This window comes from Terrapene carolina, unplaced genomic scaffold, assembly GCF_002925995.2.
Source record: "Terrapene carolina triunguis isolate 2854851 unplaced genomic scaffold, T_m_triunguis-2.0 Scaffold247, whole genome shotgun sequence".
NCBI lineage: Eukaryota > Metazoa > Chordata > Testudines > Emydidae > Terrapene > Terrapene triunguis.
In genome coordinates, this window is record NW_020664598.1 from 11,630,265 (window position 1) to 11,644,045 (window position 13,781).

General features: G+C 44.2%; 1 protein-coding gene across 4 annotated transcripts in view; it reads left to right on the forward strand.

Annotated features, from left to right (window-relative positions):
- Positions 1-13,781, forward strand: part of HIPK2 (homeodomain interacting protein kinase 2) — a 200,184-nt gene that overhangs the window by 51,412 nt on the left and 134,991 nt on the right. For 3 of the 4 annotated variants that reach the window (XM_026657566.1, XM_026657562.1, XM_026657565.1), the window contains exons 1-2: positions 8,381-8,445; positions 11,441-12,536. In XM_026657566.1, the coding sequence (XP_026513351.1) occupies positions 8,415-8,445; positions 11,441-12,536 (1,127 nt within the window). In that variant the 5' untranslated portion in view covers positions 8,381-8,414. Of the gene's footprint in view, positions 1-8,380; positions 8,446-11,440; positions 12,537-13,781 lie in introns of those variants that run through there. The other variant, XM_026657563.1, reaches the window with a different exon arrangement.

Genomic DNA, 13,781 nt, shown 5'->3' on the forward strand with positions numbered 1-13,781 from the left:
ACTCCAGCACCCTGTCTTGCTGAGCCAGACTCTCCCGTCTGCTCCAACACAGACCCAGGGTTTGAATCACTTGTCCCAAACTGCAAGTTTACCTGAAAACAGCTCACAGAAGTGTGCTTGTCTTTAGCACTCAGATGCCCAACTCCCAATGGGGTCTAAACCCAAATAAATCCGTTTTACCCTGCATAAAGCTTATGCCCTGCCATAAAGCTTATGCAGGGCAAACTCATAAATTGTTCGCCCTCTATAACACTGATAGAGAGATATGCACAGTTGTTTGCTCCCCCAGGTGTTAATACATACTCTGAGTAAATTACTAAATAAAAAGTGATTTTATTAAATACAGAAAGTAGGATTTAAGTGGTTCCAAGTAGTAACAGACAGAACAAAGTAAGTCACCAAGCAAAATAAAATAAAATGCGCAAATCTATGTCTAATCAAACTGAATACAGATAATCTCACCCTCAGAGATGCTTCAGTAAGTTTTTTCTCAGGCTGGACACCTTCCAGGCCTGGGCACAATTCTTTCCCCTGGTACAGCTCTTGTTCCAGCTCAGGTGATAGCTAGGGGATTCTTCATGATGGCTCCTCTCTCCCTCTGTTCTCTTCCACCCCTTTATATATCTTTTGCATATGGCGGGAACCCTTTGTCCCTCTGGGTTTCCACCCCCCCTCACTGGAAAAGCACCCAGGTTAAAGATGGATTCCAGGTCAGGTGACATGATCATATGTCACTGCAAGACTTCATTACCCACTTGCCAGCACACACATATACAGGAAGACTAACAGGTAAACACAGCCATCTGCAGACAATGATCCTGGTTAATGGGAGTCATCAAGATTCCAAACCACTATTAATGGTCCACACTTTGCATAATTACAATAGGCCCTCAGAGTTATATTTCATATTTCTAGTTTCAGATACAAGAGTGGTACATTTATACAAATAGGATGATCACACTCAGTAGATTATAAGCTTTGTAATGATACCTTACAAGAGACCTTTTCCATGAAGCATATTCCTGTTACATTATATTCACTTATCATATTTTTATAAAACTATTCCAGTTACATTATATTCACTTCTTATTATGTTTTTATAAAACCATATAGACTGCACAATGTCACAGGCATATTTTAACCTGCATCCTCAGGTGTTACATTAATAATTAAATAACATGTGAAACAGAAACATAGCCCCATGATTTACTTAAGAAATATATAAGATCTGTTTCCATTGTGACAATTCAAATATGAAGCGGGGAAACCCCCAAGGAATTCTCAAAACACAATCCTTTGCTAAGTTATAGTTAAGTTTCCAAATATAAATATATTGATCTGCCCCTGGGATTCTGTGTTAAGTGCCTAGATCAAGAGGATGCCAAAAGAGCCTGGGGCTTTATACTTTGGATCTTGGGTACCTGGACCACATCAGGAGGATGAATACAAATAGTGATTTTCTAGTGTATATGGAGGGTAGATAGGATAGTTTGGGCTTTGTGGCTTATACTGTATTGTTTGTGAATTGTAATTAGATGATAGGACGTGACAATGTGGTCTCTTGACTCCAGTGGAAAGGTTTGATATGGTAGGGGCAGATCTTTGGCATATGTATGGAAAGAAAAATGTGAAACAGTGTAGATGGGATGAAGAAAGGGTGAACTGGAGGAGGGTCTGTGGTTGGGTGGGTGGCTCATAATTAGTAGTTACAGGTAAGTATTTAGCAGTAGTTACACCTAAAAGTGGATGTTCCATACATTAGTAAGTAGAGCGTGGGACAGTTTGGGGGTGTATATTGCTCATACTGTAAATGCAGGAGAAGTCTGGTGTATGGGTGTAAGTATGTCACTGATATACAGATGTCGGTCAAAGGTAGTAGGAAGGGGCAGGGTTACAGTTGTTTTTGGAATCATAACCGCATTTCCTGACTTTCCTAACTGCAGTATCTTAATGTGATTATTTTTGTTCTGGTACAGTATTTGCGTGTGTGTGTGCGCAAGTTAGATGTATTCATGTCATCAGGGCCTGATGAAATTCATCCTAGGTACTCTGAAGCAATCTCAGATTCCGTAACGATTATCTGTGAGAACTCATGGAGAACAAGTGAGGCCCCCGAGGACTGGAGAAGGGCAAACATAGTACCTATCTTTAGAAAAGGGAACAAAGAGGACCTAGGGAATTATAGACCAATCAGCTTGACTTCAATACCTGGAAAGGTACTGGAACAATCTGTTACTAAACAATCAGTTTGTAAGCACTAGAGGAAAGCAGGATAATAAATAATAGTCAACATGGATTTATCAAGATTGACAAACTAACCTAATTTCCTTCTTTGACAGGGTTACTGGCCTAATGAATGGAGGGAAGCTGTAGATGTGATATAGCTTGATATCAGTAAGGCTTCTGACACAGTCCCACATGACATTCTCATAAGCAAACTCGGGAAATGTGGTCTAGATGAAATTACTGCGAGTTGGACTCAAATTACTATAAGTAGGGCCCTACCAAATTCACTGCTGTGAAAAGTGTGTCATCTGGTCTTTTGTGTACTTTTACCCTATACTATACAAATTTCACGGGGGAGATCAGCGTTTCTCAAACTGGCAGTCCCAACCCAAAAGCAGGTGGTGGGGGGATTGTAAGGTTATTGTAGGAGGGATGCAGATTTGCTGCCCTGCTTCTGCCTTCAGAGCTGGGTGGCTGGAGAGCTGTGGCTACTTGTGGGCACCCAGCTCTGAAGGCAGCGCTTCCGCCAGCAGCAGCGCAGAAGTAAGGGTGGCAATACTGTGACCCCCCCTTCAATAACCTTATGACCCTCACACATCCTCCTTTTGGGTCAGAACCCATATAGTTACCTCCCTGTGAAATTTCAGATTTAAATATCTGAAATCATGAAATTTATGATTTTAAAAATCCTATGACAGTGAAATTGACCAAAATGGACCGTGAATTTGGTAGGGCCCTAAATATAAGGTGGGCATGACTGGCTGAAAAACATACTCAAAGAGTAGTTAGCAATGCTTCACTGCCAAACTGGGAGGCTGTATTTAGTGGGGTCCTGCCGGGGTCTGTCCTGGGTCCAGAAATATTCAATATTTTCATTAATGATTTGATAATGGAGTGTAGAGTGTGCTTATAAAATTTTCAGAGGACACCAGGCTGTGAGGGGTTGCGAGAACTTTGGAGGACAGGATTAGAATTCAAATGATCTTGACAAATTGGAGAGTTGTTCTGAAAGCAATAAGATGAAAGTCAATAAAGACAAGTGCAAAGTACTACACTTAGCAAGGAAAAATCAAATGCAACTACAAAATGGGTAATAATTGGCTAAGCAGTAGGACTGCTGAAAAGGATCTGGGGTTTACAGTGGATCACAAATTGAATATGAGTCAACAATTCAATGCAGTTGCCAAAGAGGCTAATATTATTCTGGGGTGTATTAACAGGAGTGTCGTAGGGAAGACATGGGGGATAATTGTACTGCTCTACTCGGCACTGGAAAGATGTGTGGACAAATTAGAGAGAGTTCAGAGGAGAGCAACAAAAATGATAAAAGGTTTAGAAAACCTGACCTATGAGGAAAGGTTAAAAAACCTGGGCATATTTAGTTTTGAGACAAGAAGACTGTGGGGGAACCTGATAACAGTCTTCAAATATGTGAAGGGCTGTCATAAAGAGGATGTTGATCAATTGTTTTCCATGTCCACTAAAGGTAGGACAAGAAGTAAAGGGCTTAATTTGCAGCAAGGGAGATTTAGGTTAGATATTAGGAAAAACTTTCTCGCTATCAGGGTAGTTCAGCTCTGGAACAGGCTTCCCAGGGAGTTTTTGGAATCCAGGTCATTGTAGGTTTTTAAGAACAGGTTGGACAAATGCCCTGTCAGGGATGGTCTAGGTTTACTTGGTCCTGCCTCAGTGCAGGGGGCTGGACAGTATGACCTCTAGAGGTCCCTTCCAGCCCTACATCTCTATGATTCCATGAGTCTATATAGCTATTGCTGGGTCTGTAAAGTCTGGATCAGACACACAATCCTAAAACTGTGCAACAGCTCATCTGGGAATATAACTGTGATGGTGCAGCTTATAGACTCTATAGGGTAAATAAACTCTTCTAAAAACTATCTAAACACTAAGAAAACTACCAGTACTGTTGCTAACTATTATTAATGACACAGGAAAGCATGATCTAAAAAACCAAATGAAGGCTGTGGACGTGGAGTGGGGGTCCTGACACCCTCAGCTAGCCAGGGAAAAGGAGCTGAGGCAGCTGAGAACCACACTGCCCTTTGTGTTTGGCTCCAAACATTCATTGCTTCAGGGCAGGGTGCTCATGTGGTCTCATTATGCATAGGTGCTTTTCAAAGCTTAGTAGCACCAGGAGACATGTCTCACAAATTAGACCATTCAGACGCGGGCCACCTTAAAGAAGAACACAACAGATTCTCCATACCCTGCAGTTCCTTCCTTCTCTGCCTTCTTAACTGAGGCACAGAAAGGAGTATTTTAGCTCCTGCTTCCCCTGGGAAACTGGAAGATATTTATTTTCAAGTGTTTCTTGGGTGCATTAGTTATATGCTATACACAAGCCATGCACTTTCTACAGTTTCAGAGTGGCCCACCTTAATTGATTAGTCTCATTAGAGTTGGTATGGCAACACCCATTTTTTCATGTTCTCTGTGTGTGTGTATATATATATATATATCTTCCTACTGTATTTTCCATTTCATGCATCCGATGAAGTGGGTTTTAGCCCACGAAAGCTTATGCCCAAATAAATTTGTTAGTCCCTAAGGTGCCACAAGTACTCCTCCTTCTTTTTACTTTCTACAGTATTATTCAAACAGTCACTGTTGTTCTCTCCGCAGTTAGCAGCCTCTGGTTTCAGTGAGTCAACAGCTCTGCAGGTATTGCAGAAGGTCTTATTGCCTGGTTAATACAGGGCAGGGTCTTACTCTCTTGCCACCTCTAAGGTCCTGGTTATACCATAAGCAGTCAGTGCAACAAATAGAGAGGAAAAACAGCAGTGTCTTTCAAATCATTCCTTGTTTAGCTACCAGCTGTAGTTCTTGCAATTTGGGGAGAGGTTTGGGGAGGAGGAGCTGTGATCTTTCTCATGTTTACTTCTTTGGAACCTATTGGATTTGATATGAACTATTCAGAGGCAGGTCTATGATTTGTGTACGCATGAAGGAAAATGCTGTCTGAATTAGAAATTACTATTTAGTGAAGGCTTGGTAAGAAGGGGTGGTTGAGCCTCAAATCTTTCAACGAAAGCCCTTTAATTAGTTTTAGAATTGTCCCCTCAGTGCACTCTACATACGTTAACTCCTGTTAATGCTAGGGGGAGTTACACGACTCATATCAAAGACAGAGCAGTCCCCATTAAATCCAGTTACTATCTATTGTGTGAGAGCCTTAAATGACTACACTAAAACTCATTATTAAAGGAAAGAACTATCAGATTTATTTAATACATCCTATCTGACCCCATTTCTGCATAGGACTAACTAAAACTCTCACTGTCGTGACCCAATATGCACAAGGTCTTATGTAAAACCAGATATTGATTTTCCTGGGGTTGTTTTTATATTCCAGAGTCCTGGCTACCTCTTGACCATCTAAATGGAGTGACAGGGAGTTACCCTGCATCTATGCTTGGAAAAAGGTCATGTTTAGGTCAGGCTTAGTTTGTATGTGTTAAGTAAGCCCAACCTAAAGGTGATCACTTTTCCTAGTCAAGACAAAGCCTCTGAGAACACAGGTGGAGCTCCTGAGGCTAACCTCAAGGTAGCCAGAAAGCCCTGTAAACATGGCTGCCAATTCTGTGCTGTGAGAGAAAAAGACTGCTTCTTAACTCTTCCCTTTCCTGTTCCTGACTGGAAAATGTGAGAAAGGATGCAGCTGGGGACCAGCCTAAGTCCCCTTCAGCAATGAGAGGTGGGACCATAACGGCAGGATCCTTGTCTGAAATGAATTTAGAGGGGAGCCACAAAGGCAGTTCTAGTGGTGCAGCTACTCCCAGGAAGCCTTTGCAGGTCTTTGGGCCGCAGTTTGAGAACTCATGTTCCCTGTTTCCACAGTTTTTAGCCTTTCAGTCTCTTGAAGACCCATGGAATGATGACATTCCTCCAGCAGCGAAAGGCTGGGTGGGATGTTCAGAGCACATCAATGTCATATCTCGATTGAATGGGGGTGGGTCATCACATAGCAGCATAGGTTTGTTGCTTACTTTACATCCTTGTCGACCTAAGGAACTAATACGAGGTTAGAACTGTGAATCATAATCAGGTCTCTAACATGGAACTGGAGAGCAATAACCAAAGGGCCTGCCCCTATTCATGTTTTGTATTTTTAATATTATAATTGAGCACAGATCTTAAGGAAAAACCCACCATCATCCCCACAGTTTTTTAGCATCCTCCAAACATTTTGGGTTTGTGTTTCTCTCATTAGACATGCAGACACATTACAATAAAGATTACACTCTTTCCCACCCCTTGGCTGTCAGTCAGACAATAATTTCTTGTCACAAACTACATTGAGCAGCTAGCCAAGCCATTCTCCTATGTCATGTACCCCCAAAATATCAGCTGTGAAAAAATCATCTCAGCAAAGGGAGGGAGATGTAATATTTCTTTTAAAAGAAAAACTATTCTAGTGCAGTGGTTCTCAATCAGGGGTCTGCATACCCTGGGGGTACGCAGAGGTCTTCCAGAGGGTACAGCAACTCTGATATTTGCCTAGTTTTACAACAAGCTACATAAAAGCACTAGCGAAGTCGGTACAAACTAAAATTTCATACAATGGCTTGTTCATACTGCTCTATATACTATACACTGAAATGTAAGTACAATATTTGTATTCCAATGATTTATTTAATAATTATATGGTAAAACTGAGAAAGTAAGCAATTTGTCAGTAATAGTGTGCTGTGACACTTCTGTATTTTTATGTCTGATTTTGCAAGCAAGTAGTTATTAAGTAAGGTGAAACTTGGGAGTATGCAAGACAAATCAGACTCCTGAAAGGGGTACAGTAGTCTCTCAAGCCACTGTTCTAGTGAATGTTGTGCCTCATGGAGAGTGAAAGGTTCAGAGCCCTCTATTTAGCCAGAAGTCAAGTACAGTGTAGGCAGCCACTGTTCATTGTCCACAGCCTTTATCTGAGGGACGTGTTCTTTTGGTGACACAGTAGTTCAGTTTCTATGCTCATTCTGTGTTTGTTCTCTCTGTAGAGACTACGAAGAAGGGTGTCTGGTGCAGAGGGATTTTTAAATGTGGCTCTGTCTCCAGGGAAACGGGACTGAAACCACCAACTTATTTCACTAAGGGGCATATACAGTGATTTGACATCAGCAATTTTTCAGTGACCGCTAACCCTGGTTGGTATCAGGACAGATCCTCAGAGGACGTAAACTGGCATATGCCAATTTACACCAACTGGGGATCTGGCCCTTAATGATGGCTATTAATTACAGTAGCACCTAGATCAGGGTTTCTGAACCCATGGGTCACGACCCATAATTGGCTCACCAGAATTTGTCAAACAGTTGCACGGGAGTCCTGGGGGTGGGGTGTCGGGTCCTGCCCTGGGGGAGGGGAGGCCCACGGGCTTTATAGAACACACCCCACACTACTCCTGCAGTGGTGGTTCCTGCAGCTCTGGTCTCATGGGTCTGGTTGGGCTCAGCTCCCTGCTTCAGGTGTTGCAACCTGGTGCATGGGGTCACAGTGCTGCTCAGGTTTGGTCCAGCTGTCCCTCCATCATGATGGGGGGGGGGGTGGAGGTCCAAATTGGAGAGTGGCTCTGTGACCCCATGTGGCAGGGCAGGTGACAGCACCACTCACATAAATTTGGCCTGGTGACCTCCCATCCACCAGGCCAAACCTGAGTGGCGCTGTGACCCCAGAGGTTGCAACGTTTGGAACAGGGAGCTGAGCCCAGCCTGCCCTGCAGGATAGGGATAGGAGATGCAGGAGATGCCACTCTGGTACACATGGTGTACTTATTTAGTACTTATTACATCAATGTGTATATTATTTATCGTGGGTAAGATATATTTAGTAAGTGAAATGTTTTTTTGCACTAAAGCTATTCACTGGTTTACGAGAGGCCATCAAGGTTTACAAATGGTTCCTGAGCCCAAAAAGGTTGAGAACCACTAACCTAGATAATTACAGCTGATGCGTTTTGTATCGCTGGCTTTAATTTTGGGGTGACTAGATCATTTAAAGTTATTTTTAGGGATATCTCTTATGGCTCTCTCCCCTTTTTTGTGTCAGGTTTTTTAACCTTAGAGATGGTGAGCAAGCAGACTGGAGTGAAAGCCATAAAGCTATAAATTACACCTCTACTAGATTCACAATATGTTACCAATTACCTCTGCTTTATTATTCATGTCCCGGGGGAAAACATGCATCCAACCACCCTACTACCCCAGAAAGGTCAGTACTAGAATGAACACTGTGACTCTTTTTAATTAGTGGAAAAACAAACATTGCCTCTGCCTCACATATGATATTGGTGTCCAGGATGACAAGTTGAGTAATTCTGCTGCATTCTCTGAGCTCATTGTGTACCACATGGTAAGTCATTCATAGCAACATTGTCACCCTGTGGAAAGTAGGGAGGAAAGCAGGCGCTGTGGGAGAAGGGTTGAAAGAGCCCAGGAGACTGAGTAAGAGGGACCTTGGAGGTTGTTTTTGTTATACAAGTGTCAGCAAACAGTGTAGAAAATCACCTTAAAGCTAGAGGTCACATCGGTAGACAAGAGCCATCTGTACTGCTTCATCGCTAGAGGTTACAGGAGCTTTACACAGCAGGTTTTGGTGTTGGGGTGGGTGTTCCCCTTGTCCTGATTACATGTTTCTTTGACTTTGCTCTATCTTTAAACGCTGCTTGGGGCAGCAGGGCTGAATATAGGGATTCTGGAGCAAAGTAGAGTGCTCAGCATGCTGGCAGGGGTGAAAGTAATTTAAAAGTCTTACCAGTACAGGGGCCTGGCTCTGGGCCCTGGAAGGGGTGGGGCCTCGGGTGGAAGTGACTGGGCTATGGGTTAGCCTCCCCCAGCCAGCCCTTCAGCGCTGCCCAGCTTGCGCCGCCCGGGGCTCTGGTGGTGATTTAAAGGGCCTGGGGCTCTGGGTGTGGAAGCGGCGGCCACCAGGCCCTTTTAAATCATCGGGCCCAGGGCAGCTGCCCCTTTTGCTCCCCCTCTCGGTGGCCCTGGGGGGGCAAAAGGGGCCACGACGTTAAAGCGTTGCCACGGCAGCGCTTTAACGTCAGCTGTGTACGGGCCCGTACCGGCGACCACTTCTTACCAGTACACCGTACTGGCCTACTTTCACCTCTGCATGCTTGTCATTTACATGCAATTACACCGAATGCACTTTCAGCTCACCTCAGTTATTTCATAAGAGGTTCCTGGTTTCTGGCTCCTGGGAATTAACTGAAAGATTTGTGTATGTGTTTGCTTAACTGAGTTCTTTTCTCTGTGCTAATCAGCTTTGAAACTAGGAAGTAACTATATATGTAGCTACATATATATATGACTATATATACACAAACATAAAAAGATTTTAGAACATAGCAACACACCCGGGAATGGGCTAGAAGAGAGCTGGTTTCTCTCAGCAATTATGAGGAAAAAATGCTGAGCATTGTGCACTCTCAATTCCCCTCACCTGGGAGGATGCTTCAGGTCATCTGTGTATGTGTTGATTTTGTTATATTTTTGTTAGTGAAACATTCACCCTTCAAATATTTTCCTTTTAAATTGAAAACAAGTCAAGGTATGTTTGCTCTTAAAAATTCAGTGATGATGGAAGAACAGCATATTGGTTTTTTCCCCTCCCTTGTCATTCTTGGGGTTTATGACAAAACAAAGATTTGCAACACTTGATGAGAAGGGGTTGAGGAGGGGTATGGCTTTCTGCTTTAACTCACTCATAGTGTCGGCTTCTTAAATACAAATCCACACTCAGCTTTGTGCAATTCACTAATTCTTCTTGCCAGCCCTATAGTCTCCACACTGGGAGGAGAAACCTGGGAGAAGTTCTGTACTTAGTCTTCCACCTTCTATGGGCTCTGGGGGGGTTCCCACATTTGTGCCTTTCTAACCACAAGGTTTAGTTTGTTTGTTTTTTAAGTACCTGGGTAATTAGGTTCTGTTATGTTGTTTTTATAAATATCTACAGATTGTTAACATTTTTAGATTCAAAGAAAAAGATTGCAGGAAAATAGATTTATGTCTTTTTAAACATTTTGCGTTAATTTAGAGCTAGATTCTGCTGCTCTCTTACTCATGCCAAATGTTACCTTATTCCAAGACCAGTCCTTTTAACTTTCAGCAGGATCTACTTTCCAGCTATGGCACTACTCATTGTGAATGTGAATGGAAAAAATGCGGCCCATTGTGATTTATGAAACCAAGGGAACTGATAGCAGGAGCTAAGGCTAATCTTTGCATAATACCTGTTTTCACTATCCATAAATGCTGACAAGCATTATGCAAGATTCTCACATACAGTTCTGGCAAGGGACTTCAATTGTGACTTGAAACATCACCAGCTATTCCAGTCCTGGGTCCACAAACTTCTCTGTCAGCACACCTCAATGCTGACTTTCAACACCTCTTCCTATTCCCATCCTGGACTTCTACTAAGCAGAAAACATGAACTGTACAGTGGTTTTATGTGTACAGAAAGAGGACTTGAGTGAGGACCCCCCCTCTCCCCAAATGATGTCATGTATGACATACATCAGGGGTTGAACTTTGGTCTGCGGAGGTAAAAGACTATTTCAGTACCCCACTACACCATCTCTCCATCAATGCCAAGGCCTTGTCTACACTACAGTGGGAGATTGATCTAAGTTACGCAACTTCAGCTACGTGAATAACGTAGCTGAAGTCAACGTACTTAGATCTGCTTACCGCAGGGTCCACACTACGCTATGTCTCCTGTCGACTCCCCTTTTGCTTCTCGTTCAGGTGGAGTACAGGAGTCGATGGGAGAGCAATCTGCGGTCGATTTAGCGGGTCTTCACTAGACCCGCTAAATCGACTGCCGATGCATCGATCACTGCGTGTCGATCCCTTGGTAAGTGTAGACAAGCCTAAGTTGTTGCTGGAGATAATGGGACCAGAAGGATGTTTAGTTGCAAAAGGTAAACCTAATCCTTAGGTTGTTATTAAAAAAGGAGAGAGGGAGACTAATAGTTGCTATTAGTTTATATGATTCAGTTAGTACTGACCCTTTGTTTTACTGTACTGCACTTTATTTGCAATGGATACGTCTCTCGGTTTGTAAGAGCCTGATCATTTTCTAGCTGTTGCTGAAGTTTCCCTCCCCATCATCCCATTTTCCCTTATTGCAACTGAAATGAATAAAAAGCTAGGGAAAGAATCTTGACACTGTTGTTTCTTTAAATGTTATGTTGCAGGTATGGCCTCGCATGTGCAAGTTTTCTCCCCTCACACCCTTCAATCAAGTGCCTTCTGTAGTGTGAAGAAACTGAAAGTGGAACCGAGTTCTAACTGGGATATGACTGGGTACGGCACACATAGCAAAGTCTACAGCCAGACCAAGAACGTGCAGTCCTCTCAAGCAGCAGCAGCAGCAGTCAACGCCTCCCTCCAGATTCCCAACCCGAGTATCCCTTACGAACAGACCATCATCTTTCCAGCAAGCACGGGGCACATCGTGGTGACATCTGCCAGCAGCACTTCCGGTGTCGTTGCAGTGTCTGGGCAAGCATTGGGCGGACCTCACAACCTGATGCGTCGAAGCACTGTGAGCCTTCTGGACACCTACCAAAAATGTGGACTTAAGCGCAAGAGTGAGGAAATTGAGAACACAAGCAGCGTGCAGATAATTGAAGAGCATCCACCAATGATTCAGAACAATGCCAGTGGGGCCACGGTAGCCACTGCCACCACATCCACTGCTACATCCAAAAACAGTGGCTCCAACAGTGAAGGGGATTACCAGCTGGTACAACATGAAGTGCTGTGTTCAATGACCAACACGTATGAAGTATTAGAATTTCTTGGCCGGGGAACCTTTGGGCAAGTGGTCAAATGCTGGAAACGTGGCACTAATGAGATTGTAGCTATCAAGATCCTTAAGAACCATCCTTCCTATGCCCGACAAGGTCAGATTGAAGTGAGCATCCTGGCCCGGTTGAGTACGGAAAGTGCAGATGACTACAACTTTGTCCGAGCCTATGAGTGCTTCCAGCACAAAAATCACACTTGCTTGGTCTTTGAAATGTTGGAGCAGAACCTCTATGATTTTCTAAAGCAAAACAAATTCAGCCCTTTGCCCCTTAAGTACATCCGGCCAATCCTCCAGCAGGTAGCAACAGCCTTAATGAAGCTGAAAAGCTTGGGACTGATTCATGCAGATCTCAAGCCAGAGAACATCATGTTGGTAGACCCATCCCGACAACCATACAGGGTCAAGGTCATAGACTTTGGTTCAGCTAGCCACGTGTCTAAGGCTGTGTGTTCAACCTACCTTCAATCCAGATATTACAGGTAAGAGAGTTGTGTCAAATAATGTCAAGGAAGATGTTTTTTCTGGAAGGTTCTATAAAAACCTCTATGGTCAGCTGTTTTTTCTTGCCATCTTTTGTGTATGTACTGAATGCTGAATTGTGATGGCTGGACTCTCATGATGAGCTGTATGTTCATTGTCAAAATGAAAGAAAAGTAATTTAACATCTTGGGGTGATGTGGCTTAAAAACCATTGTTAATTTGCAAATAACCTTCAAAAATTGACTGATTAAAAAAGGAGTTTGTCAGTTAAAACTGACAAGATAATTTAGAAAAGCATCCCCCCCCCCACCGCCAATACTCCTGTATCTGATTCCACAGTGTGAGCCAGATCCTCAGAGTTGTTGAGTTGGTGCATTTCCCTGCAAAGTCAATGCAAGCTACAGCGGTTTGGTTTTAGAAAGTTTTTTTTACCCCAAACAATGAATTAGCATTTTAAATATAAATAACCAGATTTACAGGCTTCTTTGTACAGCTGAAATGATGTACAGTAACTCCTCACTTACCGTCCTCCCACTTAACATTGTTTCGAAGTTATGTTGCTGCTTCATTAGGGAACATACTCATTTAAAGTTGTGCAATGCTCCCTTATAACGTCGTTTGGCTGACTTTACAAGGGAGCATTGCACAAGTTCCTCTTCTCCGCCTCCTCCCCCTCCCTTCCTCCCTCCCTCCCAGCGCTTCCCCCGCCTATTTGGCGGCGCTTAGGATTTTCTGGGAGGGAGGGAGAGAGGGAGTGAGCGAGCGGAGAAGCTGCCCCCCCCCCCAGCAGGCAGGGCCAACCGGAACGCAGGGGCTTTAGGGGCTGCAGGGCCCTGGGCTAAGGGGACCCCGGGGCCCTGGCCTGCAGCTCTAAAGCCCCTTTTGGAATGTGGCCCTGCAAGCACCGGCCGGAGGACTCAGGAGGAGCAGGGGCAGCCGCGCAGCCGGAGAGAAGCGGCGTTTCCCCTTCAAAGCCGGCCGGAGAGAAGCAGCGCTAAAGCCCCTGCATTCTGGGTGGCTCTGCCTGCCGGGTGGGGAGGGGGCAGCTCCCAGAATTGCGGCTCCCAGAATTGCGGCCATGGGGGCGGTGCCGCACTGCGCAGAGCCACTTGCACACCCCCTGCACCAAACAGGAGCTGCCCCAGGTAAGTGCTCAGCCCCTCCTGCCTGCCCCAGCCCTGAGCCTCCTCTCGCACCCCCACCCTGAGCGCCCTACCACACTCTAACTCCCTCTCAGACCCCAC